The sequence below is a fragment of the Macrobrachium nipponense genome, chromosome 18, assembly GCF_015104395.2.
Source record: "Macrobrachium nipponense isolate FS-2020 chromosome 18, ASM1510439v2, whole genome shotgun sequence".
Taxonomy (NCBI): Eukaryota; Metazoa; Arthropoda; class Malacostraca; order Decapoda; family Palaemonidae; genus Macrobrachium; species Macrobrachium nipponense.
The window spans coordinates 40,252,659-40,269,286 of record NC_087211.1 but is presented as its reverse complement, the minus strand read 5'-3'; the positions used below and the strand labels follow the sequence as shown (position 1 = coordinate 40,269,286).

General features: G+C 40.1%; 1 protein-coding gene across 3 annotated transcripts in view; it reads right to left on the bottom strand.

Annotated features, from left to right (window-relative positions):
* Positions 1-16,628, bottom strand: part of LOC135196998 (protein PHTF2-like) — a gene marked incomplete at its 3' end in the record, with an annotated part of 362,229 nt that overhangs the window by 16,541 nt on the left and 329,060 nt on the right. For all 3 annotated transcript variants that reach the window (XM_064223887.1, XM_064223888.1, XM_064223886.1), the window contains 2 exon segments: positions 8,325-8,470; positions 10,753-10,831. In XM_064223887.1, coding sequence (XP_064079957.1) covers positions 8,325-8,470; positions 10,753-10,831 — 225 coding nt within the window.

Below are 16,628 nucleotides of genomic sequence, written 5' to 3'. Positions count from 1 at the left end.
CATGTTTTACTGATTAATTGCGTACATACATCATACGTCTTCCTTACGGAATAGACAAAGTCTCACACTCCTTACATGACCAATCTCAACAAAAGAAGCAAGACCCATACCCTCGTACATACCAGTGCGATCTACCGAAGCTTTCGGGTAGCCACAGCCCTATTTTGCAGACAGAAAACCCGTCTGAAACTAGCCTAACTAGATTGATATTTTATGCAAAAATAAATGAATCAAATTCAAATCAATTTTAAGATAGCGTATGCCTAGCCACAAAATCCAAGTGAATAAATCAAAAGACAATTAGGATACTTAGCGGCAATGAAGTTTCCAAAATCCTAAGACGGAGGTCCACTGAAAACAGGTGTTTTCAGCACCGGGCGACAGAAAAATTATGAATAGAAAATGGGAATGATTCCTGATACCCGCCTCCCAGCGGCGGGAATGGGTACTACCACCTCCTGACTCCCACTGCGTGTGTCGTAAGTGTTTAAATTTTCTGTCGGATTCGGAAAAATACAGCTATATATATATCTGACAGGTAAGTTTCATGAACAAATCAGCTATTTGGTTCACAGAGTCGAGGAAGAGGAAACTCCCTCCTTTTTTACACCATGCCCTGAAGGAAGCCCACTTCGATTGGTAAACAGCTCTTGTGGAAGCACGTCTCGCATGTGCGATTGCTCTCGCAGTCTGCTTTCGAAAAACCTCTCGCTCTGGCCAACTTTTCGATAGTCTGAACGCATCAGACCCAGAGCGGAGAGGTTTTGGTGAAACCTTTCGAAGTGAGGCTGTTTGAGTAGATCTTTCCTCCAGGGCAATGTCCTTGGAAAGTCTACAAGGAAAGACATGACCTCTGTGAACCATTCTCTCGCTGGCCACATCGGAGCGATCAGGTTAACCTCGTCCCTTCCGAGGCCGCAAACTTCCTCATGACTTCCCCCAGAATCTTGAATGGTGGGAAGGCGTACAAGTCTAGGCCCGTCCAATTCCAAAGCAAGCGTCTACCGCGATTGCTTCTGGATCCAGGACCGGGGGGGAGCAGTAAAGAGGAAGTCTCTTGGTCCTTGACGTCGCGAATAAGTCGACCAGTGGACGTCCCCACAACGTCCACAGGTCTCGACAAACGTCTTCGTTCAAGGTCCATTCCGTTGGTAGGACTTGTTCCCGACGACTGAGAAGGTCTGCCTGACGTTTTGCACTCCTGCAATGAATCTCGTCAGGATAGTCACATTTTTTGTTCTCTTTGCCCACAGCAGAATCTCTCTCGCTAGGGAAAACAACGTTCTGGAGTGTGTTTCCTCCCTGGTTTTTTAAATAAGCGAGTGCTGTGGTATTGTCCGAGTTTATCTGAACAATCTGTTCTCCAAACTCCTTTCGAAGAACTGCAGGGACAGAAATACTGCTGCCAGTTCTTTGACATTTATATGCCAGGCTACCTGTTCCCCTCTCCAGGAGCCTGACACTTCCTTCCCTCCTAGTGTTGCTCCCCATCCCGTGATGGAAGCGTCTGAAAACAACACTAGGTCGGGGCTCAGAAGACTTAGGGATACGCCTCCTGAAGCTTCTGAGGGTCCAACCACCATCTTAGATGGTTCTTGATCGGAAGCGATATTCTCAATATGGCATTGAGATCGTCCTTGGCCTTCCACTCGTCCGCAAGGAAAAATTGGAGAGGCCTGATGTGCAGTCTTCCAAGGACGAAACAAACTTTCTAGCGAGGAAATGGTCCCCAGCAGACTCATCCATTCCCTCGCCGAGCAAGTCTCTTTCCTTTCCCTTAGAGGCTGAGTCTTTTCTAAGCCTAGCCGCTGACGTTCCTGGGACGGAAACGCTCGAAAAGCCACTGAACTCCATCTGAATCCCCAGATACACGATGGACCTGTGTTGGGTCAGATGCGACTTTTCGAGGTTGACCAGAAGTCCCAGGGACTTCGCTAGGGCTAAAGTGAACTGCACGTCCTTCAGACACTTCTCTCTCGACGACGCTCTGGATCAGCCAGTCGTCGAGGTACAGGGAAACTCTTATTCCCGAAGAGTGTAGCCACCTCGCTACGTTCTTCATTACTACTGTGAACACCATCGGAGCGCGTGGTCAGTCCGAAACACATAGCTCTGACTGCCACACTTTTTTTGTCTAAGACAAACCTTAGATACTTTCTTGAAAGAGGGTGGATCGGGATGTGAAAGTACGCGTCCTGCAAGTCTAAGGACACCATCCATCGCCCGTGTCTCAAGGCTCCCAGAACAGAATGAGGCGTCTCCATCTGAATTTGGTTTTTTCCACGAAAAGATTGAGCCTGCTTACATCTAGAACTGGACGCCAACCTGACGACTGCTTCGGTACTAGGAAGATCCTGTTGTAAAAATAAAAACCTGGAGACTACAGGTCCGCGACTTGTTCCACCGCTCTTTTGTCGATCATCTGCTGAAGGAGATCGAACAATACTTTCTTCTTTTCTCCCTGATAGGATGGAGAAAGGTCTCTGGGAGTCGTAGAAAGAGGAGGAAGATCTAAAAAGGGGATCTTGTACCCCTGCTCCACGATCTTGAGGGACCAAGAGTCCGTGTCTCTCTCTCTCCACGCTCCCGCAAAAAACTTCAGTCTGGCTCCGACTGGTGTCTGAAGGACATGCTTCTCACTTGGAAGGCTTTGGCTTAAAGGAAGCTCTTCCTCGTGAAAACCCTCTCCCTCGAGGAGCTGCTCTCGAGGGGGAGACCCACGAAAGGGCTTAACTTTCTTCGGCGGTCGAACCGCAGCTGAAGAGGTTGAAGGTACGGCTGACCGTCTTGTAGACTGGGCCAAAAGGTCCTGAGTTGCCTTCTCTTGCAAACTGTTCGTCAGGTCCTTTACTAAAGTCTGGGGGAAGAGATGGTTCGAAAGAGGCGAAACAGCAAAATCCGCTTTCTGAGCTGGAGTTACCGAACGAGCTTGTGAAGTTTGCCACAGCAAAGCTCTCTTTTTTATAAAGCCGTTCCAAAATGAGATACGATCTCCTCCGAACCATCCCTGACGGCTTTGTCCATACATGCTAACACGCTGGACAGCTCCCCCAGACTGAGAGATTCTGGGCTTCTCGCTTGCAGATCCAGAACTCCCAAACACCAGTCAAGGAAGTTGAAAACTTCCAGCGTCCTGAGCAGACCCTTCAAAATGAGGTGGTCAGTCTCCGAAGAGGTCCAGGTTACTTTAGCAGAGGGTAAAAGCGACCTCCTCTGCAAATCCACTAGGCTGGAGAAATCTCCTTGAGCCGAAGAAGGGATACGAACTCCTACTTCATCTTTTGTTCTATACCAAATGCCCCTTTTCCGCTAAGTCTAGCTGGAGGCAAGGCGAAGGTCGTCTTGCCTTGATCTCTCCTTCGTACCATCCAATCTTGGAGTTTCTTAAAGGCACGTTTCGTGGAGAGAGAAGTTTTTCATCTCTACAAACTCCGGGGTTTTTCCAGTTTTAGATAAGAAAACTGCGAGGAGACTTGGGAGCTGCGGGCTGAAACTTGTCTTCAAAAAGAAGAACGCAAGAGTCGCACGAGGAATTTATAGTCCGAGATTGACGGGGCCGCAGAAGGTTCCTCTTCAACCGATTCAGCCGAACTACTTAGCTCTCCTTCTTCTCTAAACGGAAGAGGAGACCGTCTGTCCGGAGAGGGCGTCGTCCTAATGTCGGGTCTTGGCTTGATCAAAGGACCCCTATCCTTGCTAGAGGCAGCCTTATTTCGGCTGTCTTATCTATGACGCTTACTACTCGATGAAGGTAGAGCGTCCTGACGAGACAGCGTCCTTAGCGCCATCCGCGGCAGTCTCACTTGCCAGAGAAGCGTCCTTACGTTTCTCAAACGAAAGGGAAGACCTTTTTGCTGGAATACGTGCCGTGCGCGTAAACTAGCGTCTGGGGGTACGACTTCTTGGTCGGAATCCCCAAAAAAGTCTTGAAAAGAGCCCTGAACGTCCTGGCGAGCTTCCTGCCCAAGCGTCCTGCCGAGCGTCCTGGCGAGCGTTCCTGGCGAGCGTCCTCTAGCGGTCCTGGCGAGTCGTCCTGACGAACGTCCTGCCTAGCGTCCTGCCAAGCGTCCTGACGAGCGTCCTGCCGAACGTCCTGCCGAACGTCCTGCCAAGCGTCCCGCCTAGCGTCCTGCCTAGCGTCCTGACGAGCGTCCTGTCGAACGTCGTGCAGAGCGTCCTCCTCAAAAGCGTCCTGGACGTAACGTCCTTTCTAGGAGGACGAACGAGATCGGCGAATCGCCGAAGGAGAAGCGATCGGCGAACGAGACGAAGTAGGTGAAGGAGAAGGAGACTGCTTCGTCCTCTTGACAGGCAGTCTAAGGTCCTTCCTCCGCTTAGGCTCGACTGCTGCTGGGGGCGAGTCCTCTCAGCCATAAGCGAGGATAGCTGGTCCTGAAGGGACAAAAGAAGTTACTTCGTCGGGGAAGAATGAACAAGGAAGCAGGGACTGATCCTGTGAGAACGACGAGGGGCGAGGGGACGCCTCCTTCCTTCTCACAGGTACAGCTACCTGCTTCTCAGTATACGCGCCTGTGCACGCAACCCAGCGTCCCTCATCTGAGGAGATCTTACCTCTTTTCTGAGGCGGAAAAGCGTCATACGGTCCTCCGACGAAAGTGGCGAAAGAGGACGTGAAGCGTCCTCCGCACGAAACGTCCTTTTCAAAGGACGAGAGTCTCTCCGAGCGCTCCACCCCTTGCGCGGGGAGGACGCTTCGGAGGACGAAAAGCACTCTTTCAGGACGCGCGCTCGTGCGCGCTCCTTGCAGCCTGGGACTTTGCTACAAGGCCTGCCGAAGGGACGCCAGATCGGTGGGAAGCCCCCGTTAACCCTCTTGCGGCTTTCGACATACCTACTCCCTGGGTCTTGGGAGTCTGATAGAGGTCTAGGCCTAGAGGCATTATGGGGCCGATCTGACGCCCCACCCTCCACAACACTGGGGGCACGATCACACACTTGCACCGAGCCAGTTTCTAAGGCTTTCACTTTGGTCTCCAGAGTGCGAAGAGACTCCAAAATCAGAGAGAGAGCATTCGCTTCTCCCGACACAGAATCAGAGCCCGAAGGCAACACAGGTTTAGGGGTTGTAAACACTACAGGTGTTAATGTAGGAGAGATGTTAGCCTTACCTTTGGTAGAACCACTCCTGGAGGAAGACCTCCTGATCCTATCGCGCTCCAATTTAAGGCGATAGGACTCATATACTCTCCAATCATCATCGGTCAATTTCTCACATTCATTGCACCGATTATCACAAATCACAATTAAGCCCCCTACAACTCATACATACTGTGTGGGGGTCTACCGATGCTTTCGGTAGCCTCACCTTACAATCAGCCCTCACACACACTCTGAAACTCACAGCACTTGATCCAGACATATCTTATATAGAAAAGTCAATTCCCAAATAAAAAAACGGTCCCACTATCGCGCATGCCAATTCAACAATCCAATTCAATACCAAAAAAAAATCAATCAGATACTTAAAAGCGAGTCAAATTCCAAAAAATCCTGAGCAGAGGTCTGTAAACAGTTGTTTACCGACCGGCGACAGAAAAAAATATGAATAGAAAATGGGAATGGTTCCTGATATCCTCCCCTCCCAGCGGCGGGAATGGTACTACCACCTGGCCGCCACTGCGTGTGCCAGCGAGTTTTGAAATTTCTGTCGGACGTCAGAAAATACAGCTATATATATCTGTTCAGGTAAGTGGCATGAACAAAATATTTGTTTACGTCCGCGCATTACGAATTCATGCATTATTTTGTGATAATATTTTCTCTGTGTTGCTTTTATCGTTTTATAATGTGTTATATACCAAAATGATCGCAATTTAGTGTACATTACAAAACAAAAAAAAAAAAAGTAACATGTTCCCTTTAACCGTTTTTGAGCACAGCGCGATTTGAATACAATTATATATGAAATTTCATTTTTGCGCTATCGTATATCGCATTATTTATATATGATATGATAATTTTTTTTTGTTTCATTTCTGATGGTTGCATACTAAACCTTCAGGCAATGACAAAAAAAGGAGCCAAAAATGAACTCTTAATCTTGAAAACTAAGCGCGCTGTGATTTTTTGAAAAAAATATTTTTTCCGCTTCCACGCTCACTCTGAAACACCTCCGGCACACGGGAGACAATTTTTTTTTACCGCTTCGGCGTAAGAGGGTTAAGATACAGGACGCAACGACGCTTCGATGGGACAAGGTCGGCATCGTGATGGGCCGCGGAATGTCAAGAAAGTACGAAGTATATGGTTTTGAAAACGAAGACATTTACGCCCAGTGGCTAATACTAGTGATGACACCTCTCCCCAAGTCCCTGTGTCCCCTTGCTCTGGCCAGGAAAGAGAGCCGTCATTCGAACCCTCAAATGTCCCTCGTCATTCACCTTGACTAGCTCAGAGGAATTAATGTTCCGCTCGAGACACTACTACGAGCATAATGGGGGAGGGAGGTGTACAGATATCTAATGTTAGGCTGTATATTAATTACATTATGTACAGTTTATGAACATTAATGTACATTTGCTTTAGTATTCTTGTGTTGAAGAATGATATTTATGTTCCCATTTATATTTTCTCATTGCACATATTGTAAGACCACTATTTCGTTAAGCATCGTGGCAACAATGTAATTAGATGTGTCAACACCGCTTTTTTTTCCCGCCGTGTGCATAATCAGTCACTGTCCAGTGGTCGTTGTAGTAACCAGCACGGACCTGCTTCACACAGCTTTCACGTTGATGTCAGTATATCTTCATTACAAGATTTTAAAGAATCTACGGGTTTAATTTGTCACCCCTTCATTCCATTTCTTGCATGAATGTATGTGGCAGCATCCCACACAGAGTCTAATATGATTATCAAATACATCATAAAAACACAGAAGAGAATGTTTTATCGCTGTTATTAAATTTAATCTCAATTATTAATTTTTCAGTTCATTTCATCATGTTGTACTGTAGCTTTCAAAGTTTACATTCATATTTCATCAGCTTTGTTGGCAAAAATACTGTTTTATGTTTTTCCACATTTTATTACAGGATATTAATTTGTAATACATAAAATTAATCATGAACAATGAGTGAGTGTTCTTTTGTCAATTTTTCACTGCAAATTTTCAGTTGACTCTTCAGTGATTATTACACCATTAGTCTATTATTGAAAAGTAATTTACCACTTCTGGTCTTTTATCTGAAAAACATTTATGTAATGTTTTTGTATCACGTATGCAGCACATTTTTACAGTACATTGCTTGTTTCCACATTCACTCATAAGTTTACTCTATAAATGCTTATTAACAGCTGGTTTAGTTTCAGCTTTTTGTAAGTTTTTTCTCTTTTTGTCTGTAACAAACTATTAATAAAGAAAACACGAATTGGCACAGGAGAAAAAATCATTAATATTTTCCACACAGCAATTGTTTCCCATTAACCCTGAAGACCCACATGGCATTCCCTTCCCTTCCTCACCCAGGAAACTCCTTCCCAGGTCACCCACACCCCAATAACCCTTTATATTCACGCTCATTCCTATGAGCAGCATTGCTAACACTTCTCTCCCCCCCCTCAAGCATATCAACTTTCTCCTCCTATCCTGCCCAGCCTTTCTCTTCCTTACCCCCCTGGGAAACTCTTTCCCCAGCCCCTTACCCCTCTCCCAACCCTTTCTCAAGCTTTTTTATGAGTGTAAGCAATTTTACTGGCACTTCCCTTGGCCAGCACTGTATTGTCAACCATTGAAGTGTGGTTTTTCAAAATTCAGAATATTATATAGTATTAGATATATATTTATGATCCTTGTGGGCCAGTTGCATCCAGATAATGAGAATCTGGATAACTGAGGGATTACATAATAAAAATTTGTAAAGCAATTTCACATCATATGCACAGGGACATGGCAGGAAGAATTCTGACAATAACTTATAAGTACATTCCAACACCAACTGGTGTGATAAAATTATTACAAACAGTCCATCTGGGTGAGCCAAGCATTATTCTGTTGTTTACTTTAAATGCCATCACACATAACACTACAAAGATGTTAGCTAACTTTAACAGCAGGTAAGATTCACCCCAAATAATAGGAAATAATAAGGCAAGTGCATTTCAAAACCTTTGTTGGGGAAGGGTAAAAAACAAAATCACAAGTGTTTAAGTTTAAAAACAATCTGCCCTTCCTGGAACAAGGCTAAAATAATTACAGGCACTGTATTTGCATTTTTCTACGAACAAGAGATAAGCCCCGTTACCAATGTAGTATATATTCACTCATTTTCCAAATTAGTATTACAAAGTAAGACTTCACATACCAAAAGAAGAGTTCAATATTATACAGTGAATGCTGAGACTTTTCATCCTCCTTCAGTAGGTCAAAACACAGATATGAGACCAAAAGAAGTGTAAGGAAAAAGGTTGCTGAGACAATGACATCTACTGATCGTTGAGGCCCGCGTTTCTGTCAATAAAAATGAAATAATCTTAACTTACAATCACATCAAAAGGAACTAAATTCTGAAATATAAATGAGCAATACTCCAATATGGGTAAAAATGGCTACAATAGGAACTTTAAATAAAATAATCCAATAATTTTCTGAAAAAACAACTTTGCCATGAAAAAACATACATTTCTCTCTCAATTACTTTAATAAAAAGAATAGCAAACAGATAAACATTGTTATTATTATTCAAGACTATGAAGGACAATCAAGTTCTTTAAAAGATGGTGTATTGTTAAAAATATGTTAACATAAAATCCCTCAAGTTTTACTAGTGCACTTGTACTCAGTATCAGAGGGAATAAAACTACAATCTTCCAATATTCCCCAGGGTTCTGGCTTGAGAGAGAGCAGAACTCCAGGAGTTTCTTGTTCAGTCGTGTGACAATCAACATTCTTCTCCAAACCTCAAACTTATGTTGTTACATTACACATCAATGCTACAGAGTGGATTATCACCCAATCTCAGAATGTTTGCCAGTCTAACAGTGCTGCCAGCAGACCTTCCTTTAATGTGTTCCACAACAGAAACATCCCCATAGGCGGGGACTTCAAGGGAACTCACACTACAGATTCCAATAATTCTAACACCAGCAAGGTTCTCCATTACTTCCCTGCCCATTGGCACAAGCTAGGAGGGAAAGTCTTTTGAGTTGTCATTTCAGTTGCCACTGAAGCAAGTGTTGGTAAAATCGCACATCCAGAACAAGCTTTTATAGGACTGACTAACACCCGAGGATTATCAAGTCAAGCTGGTTGTTCCCTATGTGACAGAGCTGCACGAATACTTTTCTGAACTTGCTGCTGCAAAAATCTTGACAGGAAGACACTCACTACTATCATGTTACAGAGCATGCCAAGACACTTTCCTGCTGCTTGGGCATGAGATTTGACTTGGACCTATTTCCTACAGTCCCTAAATAGTGACAAAATTCAGAAGCAACTGAATTTCCAACAAAGCCAGAACTGGTCAATCATCCAGGAAATGAAGCAAATGTATACCTTGCAAATAAGCCCAACCTGACATCTGGGTAAATATTTAAAAGAATGCCTGGGAGGATGTCACCAGATTAAAACACACAGCTTTGAACTGGTGGACAATGTCATTGCAAACAGTGCAAAGTATTTTGTGGGGGACTGGGAGACAAATACTTTAAAGTAAACATCCTTCAAATCCAGAGAAAGTATGAAATTACCCTCTCCGATGGAATCTAACACAGAACAAGGTGTTTCCATCTTGAACCAAGTCTGCAACACTCTCTCTCCAGCAACTTGAGTAGTGCTATGTTTGTCACCCATTACGAATTGTGGCAGATGGGACAAAGCTCTGGATAGCTATGTTCTTACAGACTACCCTTTGAGGACCAATGTATTCCACAGTTGTTAACTGGTCCCTTTTCTGACCTACCTTTCATGATCTTTAAAAACCTCTGTCATAAGTGTTGCAGCAACAGCAGATGCAGCAAGCAATATCATAAGGGTTGCAGCAGCAGCAGCAGCAGACTTGCAGGCATAAAGGACAGCATGTAATAGAGTGTATGATCCCCACATCCCTCAATACCCTTTCTCCCCAGAAGAGGTGAAATCAGGAAAGGAGTTATAAGGACTTTGGTAAACAGGGGAAAGAGGTAGGTTAATACTTGACTGAGACCTCTTCTACCTATTACCTCCCAACAGTAATACTATCTCCCCTACAACCTGAACACTGCTGAAATTGCAAGGAAGATTTATATACAAAACAGTGGGAATCATGAACAATAAAAAAAAATGAGGGACTGAAAAACTGATCCTTCAAGCCTCCAAAACTGCACAAAAAATTGGATAAACTAGAAATTCACATGTTCAACTTAGCAGTTAGGAGGAGTGCTGCAATTTCTTCTTTTGGTGGCAGCCAAAGAAAAAGTGGCTAGTGTTGGTAGCTGAGTGAGGGGTATCCCGCCCTTACCCCCCAGCTAACTACCTTGTTACAAGCCCAGTGATCAATTCCAGCTGGTACTGAAGAACGCTCCTATACAAATGACAATACAGGTAGTTTGTATTTCTACAGAACACAAACACTAATACTATTGCAATTCACCTTTCACAAAAAATATTCATCATTACTGATCAATGCTGCCACTTTCAGTGGTCATAAAATTTTTTTTTAATTGTTACAACATTTTCTTACATCAACATATGTGATAACATCATATCTTTAAACACTAATTTTCCAAAATGCTATTTTTTCCACTTACACTTACCTTCAAACAAGATCTTACAGACAACCATGTCTTGATATTGTGTACTTTGTTTAAGCGGAAGTGTGGTAGATCATACTTTCTGTGGGGAGCATAAAAGTAGTACTTTAATTTGTATGTAATTTTGAAATTTTTACCAAAAATGATTAGTTTCTCCATTTAATAAATGGAGCACATGTGAACACAAATATACCTATACAAAATGAAAGCTATAAGGGCCATATCACAGTAAAATCACAAATTTTTAGTCATTTAAATTTTTCTCAACTATACAAACCTGAGGTCCTTTACATTAGGAATTACTTTCAGCAAAGCTGGAAACGGCTGTTAAACTTTCAAACAAGGTGGTTAGGCAGTTAACTAATGTCCAGTAGGCGAGAGTCCCACCTGCCCACATGTAAACATTCCAATCTGCCTTTTGGATCGAGGGGTGGCATGAGGTGGGCATGAAATGTAATGTAAAGGACCTCAGGTTTGTATAGTTAGGAAAAATACAAATTACTTAAAAAATTTGTGAATTGTTCTCACACAATATTCAAACCATCAGTTGATGCATCTGAGAACAGAAGCATGTCGGGAGGTGGAGTAGGCAAGGATACTCGTATTAAGAGGTTCCGTCATCCATCCACCCACCTAAATCACCTAAATCCTCCCTCACATCATCTGAGAGAGGAATGCCAAAGGATTGAGGGTCTCGAGACTGGGACCAGTACTCCTTCATTCTCCACTGAAGAGAACAAAGGTGAAGCTGCCTATGAAGGAGCTTCTCCAATGACTAACTTTTGACTGATGATGACTTGCCATTGCCATGCTGGCTGTGCCTGTTGAGACAGGACAGCTGCACTGCCTTCCTGAACCTACTGATATGAAAGTCCGAGGTACTTTATCCTCTGCTTGGGGATGAGATCAGACTTCTTGAGATTAACTACAACCCCTAGGCTATAATAAAACTTCAGGAGACAATCCTGTCCTTAAGCACCTGCAAGCGGGAGCTCGCCAGAATAACCAATTACAGGCGGCCCGTGGTTAATGGCGCAATCACTCAGTGGCGAATTGGTTTTATGGCTGTCGTCAAAAATATTCATTAAAAAATAGGCATTTTAAGGTATTTTTATGGCACGATTTTCATTTAAATTTTATGGGGAGTCATTACATAGGTATTAGGGTAAAATATATGCCTCTGATGCTGTTCTATGCCGAAAATATAGAGTTAAATAAGTGCAAATTTAGCTATGGATGTGTCGATTTATAAATTGTTCATGCTTTTATGTTTAAAATGTGTATGAAAACATATTACGTATAGGGTATTTTTATTTCTGCACAGAAATATGATACGAAGGCAGCTTTTGAAACTGCCCTTCATGTTATCAAATACGATGTTTTTTCATGTTCTTTCTTGTGAGCCGCCGCCTGCCACTCTTCCGAAAATATAGTTAAAAAAGTGCAAATTAGCGATCGATGTGTCAATTTTATAAATGTTCATGTTTTTATGTTTAAAATGTGTATGAAAATATATTACGTATAGGGTATTTTTATTTCTGTGCAGAAATATGATAAAAAGGCAGCTTTTGAAACTGCCCTTCACGTTATCAAATATGATGTTTTTTCATGTTCGTTCTTGTAAGCCGCCGTCTGCAGCTTTTCTGAAAATATAGTTAAAAAGAGTGCAAATTTATCGATCGATGTGTCGATTTTTTAAATGTTTATTCTTTTATGTTTAAAATGTAAATAAAAATATATTACGTATAGGGTATTTTTTATTTTTGTACATAAATATGATACAAATTAAGGCAGCCTTTGTAACTACACTCCACGTTGTCGGGATGTTTTTTCATGTTCATTCTTGTCCGCCACTGTTCCGAAAAATGCATGGTTATTTTATTAATAATGCACCTTTTCCATAAATCCTTTAAAAAGTTATACATTACTTCACTGTATCAAATAATATTGTATGTATTCTCATATCATTATATTATAAAATACTACAGCAAATCTAAGCCAGTATTCCGCGGAGCGGCCAATGTTGTGGTTTGAAATCAGCTGATGGCAAATAAGAGTTTGTTTCGCCATAATTAACGCAATTCTGAGCGAATTCTCTTGCTTTTAGTTAGCATTAATGAATAGTATCTAGATACGTACTGGACTTATATGAGACAAGGTTATTTTTCCTTATACACCGTGTTTTTAGGTGGAAATATGAATTGAATGTCTCGTTGTGAATGTGAACTACTTTTTTATTCGTTAACAGATTATGTTGGCGGCATGTTTATTGCGTAAAAAATTACGTGATTCCATTCCCAATTCTCCTTTATATCATCCTAACCCTCTTACGCCGACTGGACGTATTTTACGTCGACATTTTTTGTCTCCCGTGTGCCGACTGGACGTATTTTACGTCGACTTACAAAAGTTTTGTTTTTTTATTGCGGAAAAATACTTATAGCCCTATCCGCCTAAAACTTTTGGATCACGCGCCTTGGGGATGCTGGGAGTTCACGGATCAAGGTGTTGTTTTGTTTACAATAGTTACGCAGGCGCGCAAGCGCGAATTTCTTTCTTGCCGCACTAGAAGTATCTGTGACACATCTCAGAAATTATTTCGTCACTTTGACATAATTTTTGTACCATTGTAAATTAGCTGTTACATGAAGTATTATATATGAAAATGTGAGCATTTTTATGTAAAATACAACAATAAAATACTCATAATTGTAGCTTTTATCAGTTTTGAGATATTTTCATATAAATAAGATTATTGCCAAACTTTCAACCTTCAGTCAACTTTGACTCTACCGAAATGGTCGAAAAACGCAATTGTAAGCTAAAACTCTTATATTTTAGTAATATTCAATCATTTACCTTAATTTTGCAACTAATTGGAAGTCTCTAGCACAATATTTCGATTTATGGTGAATTTATGAAAAAACTTTTTCCTTACGTCTGCGCGGTAACTCTTCCGAAAAAAATCACACATGCGATTGTGGTAATGTTTGCACCATTTTAAAATTAGCCGTTATATAAAGTTTATATATGGAAATGTGTGCAATTTTATGCACAATACAACTAAAAACAACCCATGGTTGTAGCTTTTATCAGTTTTGAGATATTTTCATATAAATAACGATAATTGCCAAAATTTCAACCTTCGGTCAACTTTAACTCTACCGAAATGGTCGAAAAACGCAATTGTAAGCTAAACCGCTTATATTCTAGTAATATTCAAGCATTTACCTTCATTTTGCAACAAATTGGAAGTCTCTAGCACAATATTTCGATTTATGGTGAATTTATGAAAAAAATAAAAAATTTTCTTTACGTCCGCTCGGCGGTAACTCTTCCGAAAAAATCATACATGCGATTGTGGTAATGTTTGCACCATTTTAAATTAGCCGTTACATAAAGTTTTATATATGAAAATTTGCGCAATTTCATGTAGAATACAACAAAAAATAATTGAAGGTTGTAGCTTTTCTCATTTTTGAAATATTAGCATATAAATCCCGATAAATACAAAAAAAATAAAGTTCGGTCAACTTTGACTCTACCGAAATGGTTGAAAAACGCAATTGTAAGCTAAAACTCTTACAGTCTAGTAATATTCAGTCATTTATCTTCATCTTGAAACAAATTCGAAGTCTCTAGTAAAATATTTAGATTTATGGTGAATTTTAAAAAAAAATCTTTCCTTCCCTCCCGCGCGCGGATTCTCTGCCACAAATCTCCGAAATGCGTACCTCCCATTCTCAGAATATTTGCTCCGTTTCATATTAGGCATTTCATAGAGTTTTATATATGAAAATGTGCGCAATTTTATGTAGAATAAAACGAAAAATATTTGAAGGTTGTAGCTTTTCTTATTTCCGAAATAATTGCATATAAAAAATATATATATAAAAAATTCGACATTTCGTCAACTTTAACTCATCAGATATGGTCGAAAACTGCAATTGTAAGCTAATACTCTTACAGTATAGTAATATTCAATCATTTGTCTTCATTTTGAAAGAAATTGGAAGTCTCTAGGACAATATTTAGATTTATGGTGAATTTTTGAAAAAAATATTTGTTTACGTCCGCGCGTTACGAATTCATGCATTATTTTGTGATAATATTTTCTGTGTTGCTTTTATTGTTTTACAATGTGTTATATACCAAAAGGATTGCAATTTAGTGTAAATTACAACGGAAAAAAAACTAACTTGTTACCTTTAACCGTTTTGCGCACAGCGCGACTTGAATACAATTTTATATGAAATTTCGTTTTTGCGCTATCATATATCGCATTATTTATATATGATAATGATAATTTTTTTCATTTCTGATGGTTGCATACTAAACTTCAGCCAATGACAAAAAAGGAGCCAAAAATGAACTCTTAATCTTGAAACTAAGCACGCCGTGATTTTTTGAAAAAAATATTTTTTCCGCTTCTGCGCTCACTCTGAAACACCTCCGGCACACGGGAGACAATTTTTTTTTTACCGCTTCGGCGTAATAGGGTTAATACGAACTTTATGTTATTTATCTTATATCGACGTGAAACCAACAGTAAAATGTGTTCTTTCAAGCACAGTAAATTTGATTGAAATTATTTTATCTCAATTTTTTGTACGGTTGTGTTTGATGGCATACGTTTACTGGAGTTTTATCCTTGTTACCGATGTACAACAATAGTCATTAGCAGCTTGAACAGTTTTCTCGACTTCAGTTACAACTAGGTTTAAATTTAATAGTATATTTCTCGATTAATCTTTGATCTATAGCGAATATAGTTATTACATTAAGATATCTCAGTTCTATTCTACATAACGTCATTTATAACAACTACGGTAATAGTGTACTGTAGTACGATGATTGAAATACAAGCCAAATGGTGTTATTCATGTACAGACGGCCAAAGAAGAATTGGCGTAGTTTCTTAATTCATTGTTCTTTATAGAAATATTGCCATATGCAGGTGCCAGATTATTTACTTAACATAAATAAAATTTCCTTTCAAAGGTGCTACACTTGAAATAAATTACATTAGAATAGAGTAGACTTATTCAACGTATTAAAGATAATTATTTTGCAAAGTAAGGAAAATATATACCGATGGGTCCACGATTTCTAATTTTATTCTCAACTCTAGCTTCGTGATAGCATACCGAAGCATTTTGAAGTTGACTTTGCTGCCGATCGAATCTTGACTCAACGTATCGTACTGCACTCGGGTGTTGTCATTTCGTCTCCTACAGCCGATAAACAATACATCAAGGCGTTAACATTCTTTAAAAACGATGTTTAATTAAACTAATTTTGTCCTTTGATCAATAAAATAATTTGCATGACATATTTAGTGGGCCTTAATTTGAGTTCTGATTTTCACACATGATTAGCCTAGGTCTATTTTCAGGAGTATACTCTCGAATACGTAATATAAATGAATATTTAAATCGTCATATATATATATATATATATATATATATATATAGATATATATATATATATATATCATATATATATTATATATATATTATATATATGTTTTTATAATTATATCTATATATATATATATATATATAATATATATAATCTGCTTTATTTGATTAGTCCCGTTATTCTTGTTTTATTAGCCATGTTCGCCTTTCTTCTTATCCTTTTCATAATTGCTTAACATAATTAACTCAGACCTAACTATTCAAAAAAAAAAAAAAAAAAAAAAAAAAAAAAAAAAATCAAACGAATATAATTCAGTCTTATATTTTTTATGGAATTCCTTGTATATCATCCCGTTTCATTTGGACACGTTGGAAAGCTGTGGGAGTCAAAACTGACGAATACATTAAGAAAGCCTTACTTTCATTAAAGCTTTCTTAGGTTGATCTTTCTTTAGCTAT